The sequence below is a fragment of the Artemia sp. Qi Xiang Cuo genome, chromosome 9, assembly GCF_049724085.1.
Source record: "Artemia sp. Qi Xiang Cuo chromosome 9, ASM4972408v1, whole genome shotgun sequence".
NCBI classification, from domain to species: domain Eukaryota; kingdom Metazoa; phylum Arthropoda; class Branchiopoda; order Anostraca; family Artemiidae; genus Artemia; species Artemia sp. Qi Xiang Cuo.
In genome coordinates, this window is record NC_142802.1 from 20436163 (window position 1) to 20452542 (window position 16380).

Here is a 16380-nt window from a genome sequence, read left to right on the forward strand (position 1 = left end):
GTAATTTTATAATAAAGTAATTTCACAACATCAGTGTGTACATACTCTTAGAATTAATTGAGGTTGCAAAGAAAGCAATGTTGAATCACGGCCTAAATAAACAGCACCATGTTAAGTTTAGCTGTTTTTGCATGGTGTAATTGGTTAATAAATTGTAAAAAATTGATGATTAAGATTCCATTATACTTACTTTTATTTTACAAGACTGATTACGACTTGATTAGAATTTAAACGGGATCAAGGACTATTTATAAGGATCCAATTTATCAATTTTATCCCTGAATAGAAGCATTCATGTAACTTTCTACTCGATTTGAGTTTGACCTTTTAAAAGAATTAGTTTGTGCTCGCTTTAGGTTTACTTTATGTTTCATGGAATAATGTAAAAGCATGTAGGTTATCTTGATAAAAACTTTGACAAAAAAAAAACTGTACTTAGAATAAACGATAAGACGTAATTGAATGATACCCAAACGGAAAAACAACCTGCAAGTTTCTGTTTCTAGAAGAGGAATTGAAAAAATCCAAATGTCTATTTAAATCTTCCCATTTCTCTTTTTCCAACTCCAATTGCCACATTTCTCTATAAAGCATGGCATTATCTCTTCTCCATCCTTGTAACTCCTCTTCAAGGAATCGCACTCGCCGCCTTGTCACGGCCAGGGGACAACCTGGGTCTGCCATTGTATTCAATAAGGCTAAAAAAACATGAAACAGTAAAAAAAACTAGGTATTGACGTAAAGGAGCCTCCACTCAGTGTTGTTTTGGAAAGAAAGAATTTAAGGTAGGTATAAACGAGTGGAAGTAAAACAGGGGAAAAAATAGACATTAAATTTTCAAAATGGACAAAGCCTCAAACTTGTCCTTACTATAGAATTACAACCCTTATAGGTGAATACACACTTCTTTCCTTCGGTCGTTACTAACAAACCCGTACTATGAGTGGGACCTGGTAGGGTAAATAGTATTTTTCTTGCTTTTCCCCTCCCCAACCCCAAGAGCTGCCAGAAATAACACCTATAAAAATTTAAATCGAAAAAGTGAGAGAAGGGTAAAACTAACCTCGTTCTTCATCAGACTATTCGTTTAAGAAAACTTTAGTTTGAAAACGTCTCACCCAAAAATCATCAAACTGAAGAAAGAAGTTTTCTAGCCAAATTTTAATGCTACAAATGGAATATTGTCAGATAGCGTTAATGTTCATATTATGAAATTATGGTGAAGTGGGTTTTAAGCTTGATTTATTACAAAAATTACATTTTACCAAAATAATGAAGTTTTCTCAGCCGAAATAGAACACTTTAGTTTTTTTTAAATATTATTTGTAAAACCATTATATGCAGGGCTAGCAATTAAAATTTAATTATAACCCAAGACTCAATTGCAAAAAATACCAAGGTATTAGATGATAATCATTTATAAAGTATATAAAGATAATTTTCAAAATGCATGCTTTTCCCATTATCTATTCATCGAATTATATTTTTTAAATGCACTTTTCATTTTTATTTTCACTGAAAAATAGGTTGAAAACCGTTGACAACAGCTAGATGTCGTTAATGTTTGTATTATGATTTTACACTGAAGTGTATCATGGTTGCTGCGACAGCTGCAACCTAGTAAAGAGCAAACCACAGCCCATAGTAACCAAAAGTTAAAAAACTTATTTTCAAAAAAAACTTTAGTGAGAAAAAATTGCCATCTCACACATTGTTTCGGTTGATTTTAGAAGTGAAAGTTTATTGCGAAAAGACATATATAGTGATTTCGAAAAAGAGCCCAAAATCTCTTGAAAATGGCGTCAAATCAAAATAAAAAGTGCACCATTGTAATCAGCATGGTCCAAAACCTTGTGTAGATTAATTACAGTCCCCCACCTGGAACGCCAAGGAAAATGACTTTTTTGCATGAGTAGCACTGATCTGTCTCCCTTTTTTTCTTTTCTTTCTTTTTTTTCTAGCAGGGCTAGGGGGTGGCCACAGCATCACAGAGAGGTGTGTAGTACCTCATTCGAAAGGGAATTAAATTTGTAAGTGCCATCTTTAATTGACCAAAAAGATTGGAGGGCAAATAGCGATAGCTGCAACCTAGTAAAGAGCGAAAAGAAGCCTATTTATATTAATATATATTAATATAAATAGTACAAATAAACGCACTAATTATGTTTCCCTATGCTTTTATAATTATACAAAACGAGCGATTTACTGAAAACACAAAATAATATAGGAGTTTTGGTACAGTAAAAGCAAACCAATTAAGGACATTTTCTATAGAATCAAAATATTATCAATCCCTTTTAAGATAAAGCAACAATCCATATTAGGATTGTCTTAATATTTTTACGTTGAATTTGGTATCACTTCTGCACAATGGTTCAGTTCAATGACTGGCTCTCGTTTTGGTTCTTAAAAGGACATGTCATGATTAGCTTGTACACAAGTTCAAAGTAAAGCCATCGTGATAGTATTAGGACTATAGACTAGCTTTAAAATTTGTATCTGAGCTTGAAATTCACTCTTGTATAGAGAGAAAGAATCAGATTTCCAGAGTTCATAGAAGTCTTATTTGATCATCATTTCAAGTGATGCTAAAGCATATTTTTTACAATTTAAGACTGTATATTACCCACTATTGCTATTATAGCTGGTAAGAGAAAAATGCTGCTTGATAAATCAATCCAATATTTCTATATGTTGTTCAATTCCTTCGCGGTCATTAAAAAATATTTAGTTTTGCGCTTATGTTTTTAAGATAATTTTAATTGTATACTGAAAGTTACTAATGTCACAAATTGTGCAAATGTCACAAATGGTGCAAGACTATGAAAAGCTTTATAGATTCGTTTAGTGTTGTCAGGCTAAACACTCACTTTTGACTCTTAAATCAATAAACCTATTTTTTTATGCTTGACTTTTGTGTTTTCAGTAAAGCGCTAGTTTTGTATAATCATAAAAGCATAGGGAAACACAATTAGTGCGTTTATTTGAACTACTTTTATTGATGTATGTTAAATAGGCTGGGCAGTAATAATTTTGGTCAGTTTTAAGTTTCAAATTCGCTCTTTACTTCCCTCGGGAAAACTTTGTTTTTTTAAATTATTTTAAGATTAAATATTACATTTTACCAAAATTATGACATATGTTTTTTCATATGAAATAGAACACTTCAGTCTTTTCAAATATTATATGTAAAAATCATTATATGCAAAGCTGGCAATTAAGATTTTAAAAGAATTTTAGATTGAATAAAACGAAAATTATTCATTACTTTTTGTTGAGAAATGTCCAAGAGAAACGTAAGAATTAAATACTTAAAAAATAGGAAAATTATAAGAGAATGAGCATTAAATTTTGGTAAAAACAAAAGATATTTATCAGATTATAGAGGACTCAGACATGGAAGTCCTCGGTTGTTTAATTTATATGAAGGATTCATTTAACTAAGCTGACTCATTTGAGGGATGATGAAATTATTTACATGCGTGTGTGCCTGTGGCTGAGTTACAAGTAACCACCCTGACAGTACTGCATAGTTTTACATAAGGTAGAGAAATGAGAATCAGAAGACTTTTCTGTTGATGGGAACGGGTGCTGGAAAACTCAAGAAAGGCATTTTTAGACCCAAATCCTCTAAATTTTCGTTAGCTTACTGATTGGTTATCAAGGAATCTAAACCCTCTAAAAATTTTGACAAGACATTATCATATGCAGTAGGGTCCAGTTTGTATTACAACCCTCTAAAACGGTTGTCAAGGTTATTCCATTCAATTTAAAAAATTTATATTTATTCCTCTGAAGAAAACTCAAAAGGCCAGTAATTTAGTATATTTTCGGGCCATCCTCTTGGCATATTTTATCCTAATGAAGAATATTGTCTGAAAACAATACCTATAATACAATGTGTAACATTATTGCAATGCTGTCATGGCTTTTTTTCTGTTTACAAGCATTTAAATGCAATATCATTAACATGAAAATTCTTTTTTTTTTCAAATTAAGGCTCCTAAGTGTAGTCAGACACACTAAAAGGTTGTTGAAGTTGTCAGTAGTATTTCTCTTGCCGATCTTCCTGGCATGAATCTGGCTTGTTGGGGACGGCACAAAGTATGTAGGAAACTTGTTGCACGTTTCATCAGGAGCACTGCAAAGAGCTTTCCAGGAACAGAGAGTAGGGTGATACCACGGTAGCTGCTGCAACCCGTCTTGCTGCCCTTGCGCTTAAACACTGGCACGATGATTCCTTCCTACCAGTCTGACGGTATAACTTGTGTACGCCAGATTACGCTGAACACCATCTGCAGCCTAAGTATCATTGCAGGGCCGCCCATAATAAGTAGCTCTGAAGCGATGCTACAAGTGCCAGCTGCTTTCTTATTTTTGAGTTTTCTCACTGCCGATTTAATTTCCTCAGGAGGAAACTTGGCACCGTTGGGGGCAGGGGTAGCTTCTGCAGCAGCGGCAAGAAGCCCTGGGTCAATGTAGTCGGGCGGATCAGAGTTTAGCAGCATATTAAAGTGTTTCTCCCACAGACTAACACATTGAGACTGATCATATATAGTTTCTCCATTCACTGCTTTCAGGCTTGTAGACGTCGTGGCATGCTGGCCAGTCAGCTCGCGCAGGATCTTGAATGTACAGTAAAAGCAAACCAATTAAGGACACTTTATAGAATCAAAATATTATCAATCCCTTTTAAGATAAAGCAACAATCCATATTAGGATTGTCTTTATATTTTTACGTTGAATTTTGGTATCACTTCTGCACAAGGGTTCAATTCAATGACAGGCTCTCGTTTTGGTTCTTAAAAGGACATGTCATGATTAGTTTGTACGCAAGTCGGAAGTAAGGCCATCTGGATAATATTAGAGCTATATACAACCTTTATAATTTGTATCATAGCTTGAAATTCACTGTTGTATAACGATAAATAATCAGATTTCCAGAATTCATATTATGTTTTATTTAGCCTCCATGTCCTACAATGGGAGAGTATATTTCTTCCATTTTTAGACTGCACAAGACCTACTGCATGCGTAATAGGCGTTTAAAGCCTCATGCCCCTTGATTAGTTAGTCCGGTGGTTCTACTTGTCATTCAATTCCTTTGTAGTTATTAAAAAATATTTAGTGTAACGTTTATGTTTTTAGGGTAATTTTAATTTTATAATAAAAGTTACGGATGTCACAACTTGTGCAAGACTATGAAAAGCTTTATAGATTCGTTTAGTGTTGTCAGGCTAAACACTCACTTTTGACTCAAATCAATAATCCTGTTTTTTTATACTTGACTTTTGTGTTTTCAGTAAAGCGCTAGTTTTGTATAATCATAAAAGCATAGGGAAACATAATTAGTGCGTTTATTTGTACTAGTTATATTAATATATATTAAATAAGCTGTGAAGTAATATTTTTTGTCCGTTTTAAGTTTCAACTTTGCTCTTTACTTCCCTCGGGAAAACTTTGTTTTTTTAAATTATTTTAAGATTAAATATTACATTTTACCAAAATTATGACATATGTTTTTTCATATGAAATAGAACACTTCAGTCTTTTCAAATATTATATGTAAAAACCATTATATGCAGGGCTGGCAATTAAAATTTTAAAAGAATTTTAGATTGAATAAAAAGAAAATTATTCATTGCTTTTTGTTGAGAAATGTCTAAGAGAAACGTAAGAACTAAATACTTAAAAAATAGGAAAATTATAAGAGAATGAGCATTAAATTTTGGTAAAAACAAAAGACATATTTATCAGATTTTAGAGGACTCAGACATGGAAGTCCTCGGTTGTTTAATTTATATGAAGGATTCATTTAACTAAGCTGACTCATTTGAGAGATGATGAAATTATTTATATGCGTGTGTGCCTGTGGCTGAGTTACAAGTAACCACCCTGACAGTACTGCATAGTTTTACATAAGGTAGAGAAATGAGAATCAGAAGACCTTTCTGTCGATGGGAGCGGGTGCTGGAAAACTCAAGAAAGGCATTTTTAGACCCAAATCCTCTAAATTTCCGTTAGCTTACTGATTGGTTATCAAGGCATCTAAACCCTCTAAAAATTTTGACAAGACATTATCATATGTAGTAGGGTCCAGTTTGTATTACAACCCTCTAAAAGGGTTGTCAAGGTTATTCCATTCAATTTAAAATTTTATATTTATTCTTCCGAAGAAAGCTCAAAAGGCCAGTAATTTAGTATATTTTTGGGCCATTCTCTTGGCATATTTTATCCTAATGAAGAATATTGTCTGAAAACAATACCTATAATACAATGTGTAACATTGTTGCAATGCTGTCATGGCTTTTTTTCTGTTTACAAGCATTTAAATGCAATATCCCGGAGCACAACAGATCCAGTATGGACCTTAATTTGCTCCGAAGTGCGAATTAAGGTAATTAAGGTAATATCATTCACATGAAAATTCTTTTTTTTAAATTAAGGCTCCTAAGTGTAGTCAGACACACTAAAAGGTTGTTGAAGTTGTCAGTAGTATTTCTCTTGTCGATCTTCCTGGCATGAATCTGGCATGTTGGGGGCGGCACAAAGCATGTAGGAAACTTATTGCACGTTTCAACATGAGCATTGCAAACAGCATTCCAGGACCAGTAGTATTTCTCTTGCTTTTCCCCTCCTCCTCCAAGAGTTGCCAGAAATAAAACCTAAACAAGTATAGGTTTTAATAACTAAGCTCTCCATGTTACAGGAAAATAAAACTTTGAGACGCCTTTTTAAGAACTTGGGACAATCATCTGATGAAGCTAAAACAAAAAAAAATTAAAAATGGAAAGAGAAAAAACAGGAAAAATAGGCATCGAGGTCAAGGAACCCCCGCTTACAGTTGTTTCGGAAAGAGGGGGGATAAATGGGGGAAATGGGGGAATTTAAGGTGGGTATAAATGAGCGGAAGTTAAACCAAGGGAAAAACACATTCAATCTTCAAAATGGACAAAGCCTCAAACTTTTTCTTACAGGAGAATCACAACCCTTATAGGTGAATATACCCTTCTTTCTACCGGTCATTACTAACGACCATGTACTCTGAGTGGGTCATGGTAGGATCAATGCTATTTCTATTGCTTCCTCCCCCCCCCCCAAGAGTTGCCAGAAATAAAACATTGAAAAATTTTCTTCTTCTATTTCACAGCAGGCGGGCTTTTCAGTCGACACTGTTTAGCCCTTTTCCTTTTGCTCCACTCTGTGGGCTACAGAGCTACTGGCTTGGTTGTCTCTTATTTGTTAGATATTCTAAGATATCTTTCAGTAGATCTTTCGACTCAAGGAGTTCAAATATAAGGTGATAGATGTCGATTTCTATGCTCTGTGTGCAGGTATAGTTGGCTATGCTCTTGGCTGATAGTGAGATTTTGTGGTGTTAGAAGCAATTTAAATCAAAACGGTAAAATTAACCTCGTTCTTCATCAGATTATTCACTTGAGGAAACATTATTTTGAAAACGTCTTGCCCAAAAATCATTAAGCTGAAGAAAGTAGTTTTCTAGCCAAATTTTAATGCTACAAACGGAATATTATCAGATGGCGTTAATGTTTGCATTCTGATTTTATCGTTTAGCGGGTTTAGAGGCAAGTTTTGATTTATTGTAAAAATTACATTATATTAAAATTATGAAACATGTTTTTCAGCTGAAATAGAACAATTCCGTCTTTTAAATTATTATTTGTAAGAACCATTATATGCAGAGCTGACAATTAACTATAACCCAATACTCATTTTCAAAAAACAAGATATTAGATAATAATCATTTATAGATAACATACTTTTTGAGGGTTCCATTTTTTTTTTTTTTTCATTGAAAAATAGGTTGAAAACTATTAACAAAAATTTCCCTATTTTAAAGCAAGTATATATTATTTTCTAGGAAAATCTTTACTGAATATCATATTTAGAGACTGGTGAATGGATAGAAGTGACCCAATTAAACCCAGTGATATAGATATCTTGGACCCTTTGGTGCAAGTTGTAGCAGTAAACTCGTCCCTAAGTGTACTGTTTCAGAAAGAACAGAACCATAAGGTAAAAATGAGAAGACCTTAAACTTTTCTTCACAGGAATATTTGTGTTTTATACATGTAGTTGGCAAATGGTCACATATGGTAGTTAAAAGTATTTAACCAGTTCTAATAATGAGGAAAGGGGGATTAGATGTAATCAATCCACTTGTTGGCTCTAAGCTGGAATATGGCCAGTAGTGACCCACTTGCTCAAAAACAAAATTTATTTTTTTAATTCTGATGATCTCTTTGTCTTTTGGTAAACCATTAAAGAATATTATTAACAATAGTGAAAATAAAATATAAAAATAATATAGGCTAAATATTAATAAATATAATGATATAAAATATAATAATTGGCTGATATCCGTGGCTCTCAGCTCTGAAAACAGTCTTGCAACATTACATAACGGGTAACTAAAGCGTGAAGCCAAGCAAGTGCTTCTAAATAGACACTCAATATACTGACCTTTGGAAATTCCGTATATGGTAATCCTATCCTATTTTATGTCATGGAAGGGGGAGGGGGTAGTTGAACTCTTTCAAGAACATTTTTACTTAAATGGGAGACTTCAAACTTTGTTTTTGGGAAGGGCTTGGAATATTTTTTCTCTAGTCCTCAGAAAAGAATATAATCTACTCGTTAAAATTTTTTGGTGTTTACCATTTTCTTTTATTTCTGTTATTAAGCCGCATTTGCTCCCAGTAAACTATAACTATATAATTGTATACTATATAATTGTACAATTATATATGGACATAGCATACAAAAGGGACTATGCTAAAGACGTCACCTACGTCCTTAAAGATTACATTTCAGGCTTTGAAAAGGGAAAAAACTCTTAGTCTTGAAGATTGCTTCAATATGGAGTATAGATCGTTGCAACATTGTATGCTGGCTCCTGATTTTTGTGAAGGTACTGGTTTTTCTTATCATCATACTATTAAACACATTTTAAAAAAGCTGAAAGAAAAAGGTACAGCTAGGTCCAAGTTAGATGACCTAACTCTTATTGAATTTTGCTAACAGATTTTTACAGGCTTTGCAAAAAACTTTGTGAGTTGTGAAAACAAGCGTATTTTCATGGTGTAATACTCAGGTTTCTTTGTATTTTCATTACTTTCCACTTTTTGTTGTTTTACCTTCCTATTAAGAAAGTACAATCTTAATAAAAGTCTTAATTATACAATATATAATTGTAAACTATAATTTACAATCTCTAATTTTGATGATAACCCTTTGGTCGGACACCAGATTGATGCTCTGCTTGGCAAATTGTAATTTAGAAACTAGATGGTGCTAAAATAAATTGTTGGTATTACCTTTTTCAGTTTCTATATACCCCAAATGGTAAAAAATACCTTCATTATGAAATTAGTTGTTCACAGGTAGGCCTATACTCAGGAAAGGGGGGACCGACCTGTTACCCCTGTAATTCATGTGTACACAAGGTCAAAACCCTAAGGTGAGGGGGAACAAAGCTTTTTGGGGGAGACAAAGCAGTAATAGACTAGAAATAGTGAAAAATACAAAAAAAAAATGTAAGCAAAAATTTTTCAGCTCCAGTCTTTTAGACCAATGTGGTGGGAATGGAATAATTTTAGGAAAATAATTTGTGAAGTTGCTCAAGGTGTCTTAGGAAAGAAAGTTCGGAGCACAGCTAGGAATATTAGTCAAAATGCTTTATGTTTAATAGAGAGGAGTTGGGGCTTCTACAAGAATCATCTGAGTCATAGGTCTTATAAAAACAAGAGGAATGTAAGGAAAGTAGAGAAAGCATTAAAATGTGAACTAAGGATGTGTGAAGAGGAGGCCACGGATAAAATTGCTAAGGATCTAGAAGATGCAGCTAAATGGCATAATAGTAAAATATTATCCTGGCATGTTAATAAATTGAGATGGAGAAGTCAATTTGGACTTGTCCGATTTAAAGATAGGAATCGGGCCACAGTTAGTGAAAAGGAAAGAGTTAAAGAGAGATGGGCAGAATAGTTTGAGAATTTCCTGAACCAAGGTAGAGTTGCAGGAAAAGTTAGAGATGGGTTGTCTGCAGTTGGGGTGGGAGGATGTTAGAAAAAAAACTCAAGGGATATGGGAGCTTCTTGGGAGGGTGTAAAGAGGGAGGCTTTGAATAGATTCGGATGGAGGAGGAGCGTGCGTAGCTGTATTGGCCTCAGGCGGCTTGGTGCTGTGATGAGTTGTTAGTAGTAGTAGTTTACATTTCAAGTCCAAAGACCCAAAAGCAGTTTTTTTTTCATTGTTTGAAATCCAAACAGTAAAATTAACCTTGTTCTATAAGGTTATCTAGCTCATATTCAATACATAATGTAGATTATTTTCAGGGAATACAAGATTATTTCCAGGGAATACAAAAATTATTTCCAGGGAATTCTATTCGGGCCCAACCTCATATTCAGGCCCAAAGGGAATTTTATGCCTGATTTTTAATTAATATGTCATTCTAAGTCATTATACAAACATTAATGCCATCTAGAATCTAGCAAATTTCTATTTTCAGCATTAAAATTTGGTTGGAAAGTTACTTTGTTCAGCTTAATGATTGCTGCATGAGATGGTTTCAAAATAAAGTTTGCTTAAGTGATAAATCTGATGAAGAACAAGGTTAATTTTACTGTTTGGATTTTGAACACAGCAACCTTATAAGAAAATCAAAATATATTTTCTTGTGAATTATTATCGCTTCTAATCAGCAGTTGTACCAAACCAATCCTGCTCAACTCTTCCTCAGGGCTATACTGTGGTGTTTATCCTCCCCATAGTATAGTGCAGACGGTTTGATATCATTCTATTTTCCCTTCTTGTTTTAGTTTTATTTTTGTAATTAAAGCTTTTTCCAATAGGAAATGTTCTGAAGTCCTCCAAAAAAAAAGTCCCCCCAGATCCCCAATCAAATTCCAGTGAAAGTGTCAAAGTGACAGATACCCATCCTGGCTGGTCAAACACACTATCTCAAATATCTCATGATAGCTCCAATTCGGAGAATGGGACAATGATAAGTGTAGGGGCTAATGTAACCATAAATGATGATAATGGTTTTCAAGAGGTTCTCTCTAGAAGCTCTAAAAAAAGGGAAAAAATCTCCCCAATTAACAGCATTTCCCCTCTCCCTCCCCAAGATCCTCCCTCCAAAAACTTAGGAATTTACCTTAAAATTACTCCCACTACCCCCTTTGAAATAAAAATAATCACTGCAATAAGAGTTGCAATTTTTAAATTGCTAAAATCAATGTTCTCTCTTAACATTAACCGTGATGGAGCTTTGCTAATAGCTGTAGAAGATCAGAAATCAGCAGATACAATAATTAACCTAAAATCCCTTCTGAATACCCCAATTATTGGATCTAATTGGAACCCAAAACAATCACCAACAAAAATAGTAGTTTATAATATTCCTCCAGAGATATCTACTCAGGAGTTAAAAGAAGGCCTCTCAGATAGGGCTGGAAACACAATCCCAGTTGAGGATGTTACCCAACTTGGAAAACCTAACTCTAATGGCCTAAAATCTAGTAGATCCTTCTTATTCCCACTGAAGGATAAAATTGCTATCCCAGAAAAATTATTCTTATTTGGGCAAATCAAACCATACAAGGAATACAAACCTAAGCCTATCCAGTGTCAGAAGTATTTCAAACAGGGACACACGACAAACAAATGCAATGAAATTCTCCAAGAGTGTAGTAATTGTAAATCTTTCCATCCTAAAGAGCTGACAACTTGCAACAACACTCAGCCTACATGCATCAATTGCAAAGGCCCACATGAATCTACAAATAAATCATTATACCCTGCATACAATAAAAGAGCTCTAACACTCCAAATATCAACAGAGAAGGCCATCCCATACCCCTTTGCAGCAATGGAAGCAAATGCTGCCCAACAATACCAAATAAAGCCTGTAATGAAACCAACCAAAAACCCCCAAGTCAAATGCCCCCATTGCATCAAGCACCCCATGTAAAACACCATCTTCTAAGCCCCCTAACTCAAATCCCTATCAGAAGAAATCACCAAGCCCACAAACCTCCTTGTCTGGTGAGATGAGGTCAGCCTGCCCCCCCCCTCCCAAGAGGAAACAAACCAGAAACACTACCAGGAATTAATCCCTTAACCAACAAACATGATGCACAACCAAAAATGCAATCCCCAAATATATGCTTATTCATTCTAAACTGTAATGCAGTTCAGGCCATGAACATACATCAACTACAGAAAACAAAAATTATTGCAGAAATGGCGAAAATCTACATCCCAGATGATATGCTCATTCCAGCAAAAAAAGATCTTGCTTTACTTTTAACAAAGCTGAACATTGATACACAGTCATATGAAGAATAAATCAACAACACAACATATATTAATACTCCAATGGAATGTAAGATCACTCACAGAAAATAAGCTAAATGAACTAATATCATTTATGAATAATAATTCCATCAATATTGCTTGCCTCCAGGAAACTCATTTAACCCAAAGTCAACAAATTAAGTCTCCGGAATATACTATCCTGAGAAAGGATAGATCTTCAGAGAGAAAAGGAGGTGGGGTAGCTTTATTAGTCAATAATAATATAAAATTTTGTGGCATCAATTTTCCAGATTTTGCAAATGATGTTAATGTAATTGGTATCAGTGTTTGGCTGAATAATTTAAAAACCTACATAATAAGCTTTTATAACCCTAATGGCCAAACTACAGATGCCAAGGATTTCTTTAAGTATATAAATAATTCTAATATGTAAAAAAAATATCATTATTTGTGGTGATTTCAATGCCCACAGCCTTTTGTGGGGGAATAAACCAGCAAATAAAGCTGGTAAATTCATTGAGCATATGACTTCAAATAATAATGAATTAGCTGTTGCTACCCCTCCAAACCTGAACACTTATTTCAACCCCAAAAGTGGCAGATTCTCCACAATTGACCTACAAATTGTGTTTTTAAATTTTTTGAACAAAATTTGCATAAATAAAATTGATAGTCTATGTACTGACCACTTTGTTATAGTTTGCTCCCTAAATGAACCTGCTGAAACTTTATCTCATACCTCCAAATACATCAACACTAAAGCAAATTGGTCTATGTTCCAAAATAAGCTAAATGATGAAATTACAAGTTTCACCCAAAGTTCATGCATTTCTAACACAACAGTTGACACACAGACTGAAGCCTTGACATCTTTACTAATAAATACAGCTAATCATGCTATCCCGAAGACAACACCTAAGAAAACATTCCCTAAACAAATTCCTAAAGCATGGTGGACAAATGAGTGCCTAAATAAATGGAGGATAAAAAAGGCAGCTAGGACAGAATTCATAAAAAAACCATCACCTACTACTTATTTAAAAAAATTACAAGCAGAATCTAATCTAAAAAGGACTATAATAGATGCTAAATATAAATACTGGAATAATTTTGCAAATAATCTCGCCATAGAAACGCATTGAGCCAATTATACATAAAGTCATAAGCCACATCTGTGGGAAAAAGAATTCCCCCAACCCACTCCTGTATGAGCTTATACATAATAATACCCATTATGACAATGATAATGGAAAAGCTAACCTATTTGCAACTCTTGTTGTTAATAAGCTAACATCAAATAATCAAAGCAAACTGTCCACAATTCCTATGAACCCAAGTTACCAACCACGCCCAGGATCCAAGTACATAACCAATCCATTTTCAATCCAGGAATTGAATAATGCAATACATCATATTAGGACCAAAACTAGCAGCAGCTATGACAATATACACCCTACATGGATAAAGAATCTCACACCTTCATACATACAAGAACTGCTAAATTGTTATAATCACGCTTGGGCATCTTCTAGGTTCCCCAATATATGGAAATGTTCGTCCCTCCTACCAATCCTAAAGAAAAATAAACTAAAAGATAACCCTGAGTCTTATAGGGCCATAATGATTACACCTGTGATGGGGAAAATAATGGAGAAAATGATCTATCACAGACTCCTCTGGTTTGTTGAAAAAAATAACATGATCCCTCACACTCAAACTGGATTCAGGAAACACCACTCCTCAACAGATGCTTTCATTTTGCTAACAAATGCAATAAATGAATCTTTCTCAAAAAATAATGTCCTAGTGGCAGCTTTCCTATATTTTGAAGGGGCATATGACAATTTGAACCACCAAATCCTTTTTAAATAAACTTGCAAACATGAGTGTACCCCCTATACTAGTATCCTTCATTAAATCCTTCATAGAAGTGTAAAGTTTTGTAGTCTGTACTGGTTCAGCCTCATCATCCCAAAAGACAATAACCAAGAGCCTACCTCCGGGAGCAGTCCTCAGTTGCCTCCTATTTGCCCTATATCTCTGGGACATGAACCTACCCCACACGAATCTACAATATGCTGATGATCTGGTGCTATGGTCATCTGGCAACACCTTTCAGATAGCACAGTCAAATCTGCAAAAGTCACTTTTCCAGTTTGAAAAATTCTCTCAACATTCAGATTTACCCATTGCACCCACCAAGTCAAAAATAATCCAATTTCACAGGAATCGAAACCATGTTAATGCAAAACTAAGTCTAAATAAAACAACTATTCTAGAAGATAATCATATTAATTACCTAGGTCTCATGCTTGACCAAAAACTTAATTTCCACCTCCACATTTCAAACACAATAAAAAAATGCTATAGAAAAGAAAATATACTAAAAAGACTTCTTTCCACACCCTGGGGATGTAAGGAGAAAACCTTACTCCAGTTTTATAAATCACATATAAGACCCCATATTGACTATGAGCTCATCGTCTATGGTGCATGTGCAAAGACCCAGATGCAAAAAATTTAAACAACACAAAATGATAAAATACGTCTCATATTTGGTCTCAGGAAACCCACAAGCACCAAGTTTCTGCTTATGGAGAGTGGATTAACATTAATAAGGGAGAGACGTAGCTTTCTCTTGACAAAACATCTTACAAAGATTGAATCAAATAGCTCACACACATTACATAATTGGTTAAGAAATCCAGCCATGTATAGAGGTATTGCAGATGAGTATGCCAATATTCAAAAGAAGTTCCCTGTACCAGCAAAGTCTATTTCACCTACTTTACCCCAATCCCCTCAATTTATTTGGTAAATACACATAATAAATACTGAATTTTCAAATTGTAATAAAGATTTAACCCCCATTGATTTTGTCCAGAAAAAATTTGCAGAACTTAATACAATTACCTATAAAAATCACTTCCAAATATTTGTTGATGGGTCAAAAATGAATGAGAAGGTTGCAAGTGGTGTTTTCCTTCCTCACCTGAAAATTGGAATGGGCGAGAGATTATTTAATAATTTATCTATAATGTCTGCTGAGTTAAATGCCATAATCATGGTATTAGAACACCTTAAGCAAAACCAACCTTTGATTGCAAATTCGAATAATATTATCATCTATTCCGACTCTCTATCAAGCCTTGAGTTGCTGGCCTCAGCTCCCCAATATAATTTGGACATTGACACTTATCATTGTCTCTGTATTATTGATAATCTTGCCTCAAGTGGAATAAACACTTATTTTCAGTACATTCCTAGCCACTCTGGCATAAGTGGTAATCATCAGGTTGATGAAATAGGAAAAAATACTATAAATATTGACCAGCCAAGTGGAAGACCAATTCCAATTAGAGATATTTACCGATAGAGGCTATCAGATATTAATTTTAATAAGATTAATCCTATCCTTAACCCGTTTCCCAATAAGTATCTTTCCAAAATTTATCATAGAATTCGTTCTGGAACAAATGGAGTAAATTTCCTTGCATTCTCATATAAGTTTTCTAATTTAAGTAGTTCAATTCCCCTATGCCCTCTTAACACGCATTGCAATATGAATGATGAAACAATTGAACATTGCGTATTTGAATGTAATATGCTGACGTCTGCTCAACATATCTTGCTTTGTAAGCTGCTAAAATGCTTCAAACACCACAAAATCTTACTATCAGCCAAGAGCCTAGCCAACTATACCTGCACACAGAGCACAGAAATCGATATCTATCATCTTATATTTGAACTCCTTGAGTCAAAAGATCTACTGAAAGATATCTGAGAATATCTAATAAATAAGAGACAACCAAGACAGTAGCTCTGTAGCCCACAGAGTGAAGCAAAAAGAAGAGGGCTAAATAGTACCAACTGAATAGCCCGCCTGCTGTGAATTAGAAGAAGAAAGAAGAAGAACACTGAAGAAATACAGTTCTTAGGTTTTTGGATATGAAATGTAAACACCATTCTTGAAATAACATAAGGCTATCTAGGCCACATTCAATTCTTAAATATAAATTATTTTCATGCAGTGAG

The 16380-nt window shown here is 34.2% G+C and overlaps 1 protein-coding gene and 1 long non-coding RNA gene across 6 annotated transcripts in view; one reads left to right on the forward strand and one right to left on the reverse strand.

The window, feature by feature from the left end:
• Nucleotides 1–16380, reverse strand: part of LOC148948425 (uncharacterized) — a 223088-nt gene that overhangs the window by 193933 nt on the left and 12775 nt on the right. For 4 of the 5 annotated variants that reach the window (XM_089094350.1, XM_089094349.1, XM_089094346.1 and 1 more), the window contains one exon: nt 487–698. In XM_089094350.1, the coding sequence (XP_088950476.1) occupies nt 487–684 (198 nt within the window). In that variant the 5' untranslated portion in view covers nt 685–698. Of the gene's footprint in view, nt 1–486; nt 699–15258; nt 15326–16380 lie in introns of those variants that run through there. The other variant, XM_089094347.1, reaches the window with a different exon arrangement.
• LOC148948427 (uncharacterized) overlaps nt 7941–16380 on the forward strand; it is a 51660-nt gene continuing 43220 nt past the window's right edge. Inside the window, exon 1 of the long non-coding RNA XR_016142219.1 lies at nt 7941–8037. This is a non-coding gene — a long non-coding RNA (uncharacterized LOC148948427). The remainder of the gene's footprint in view (nt 8038–16380) is intronic.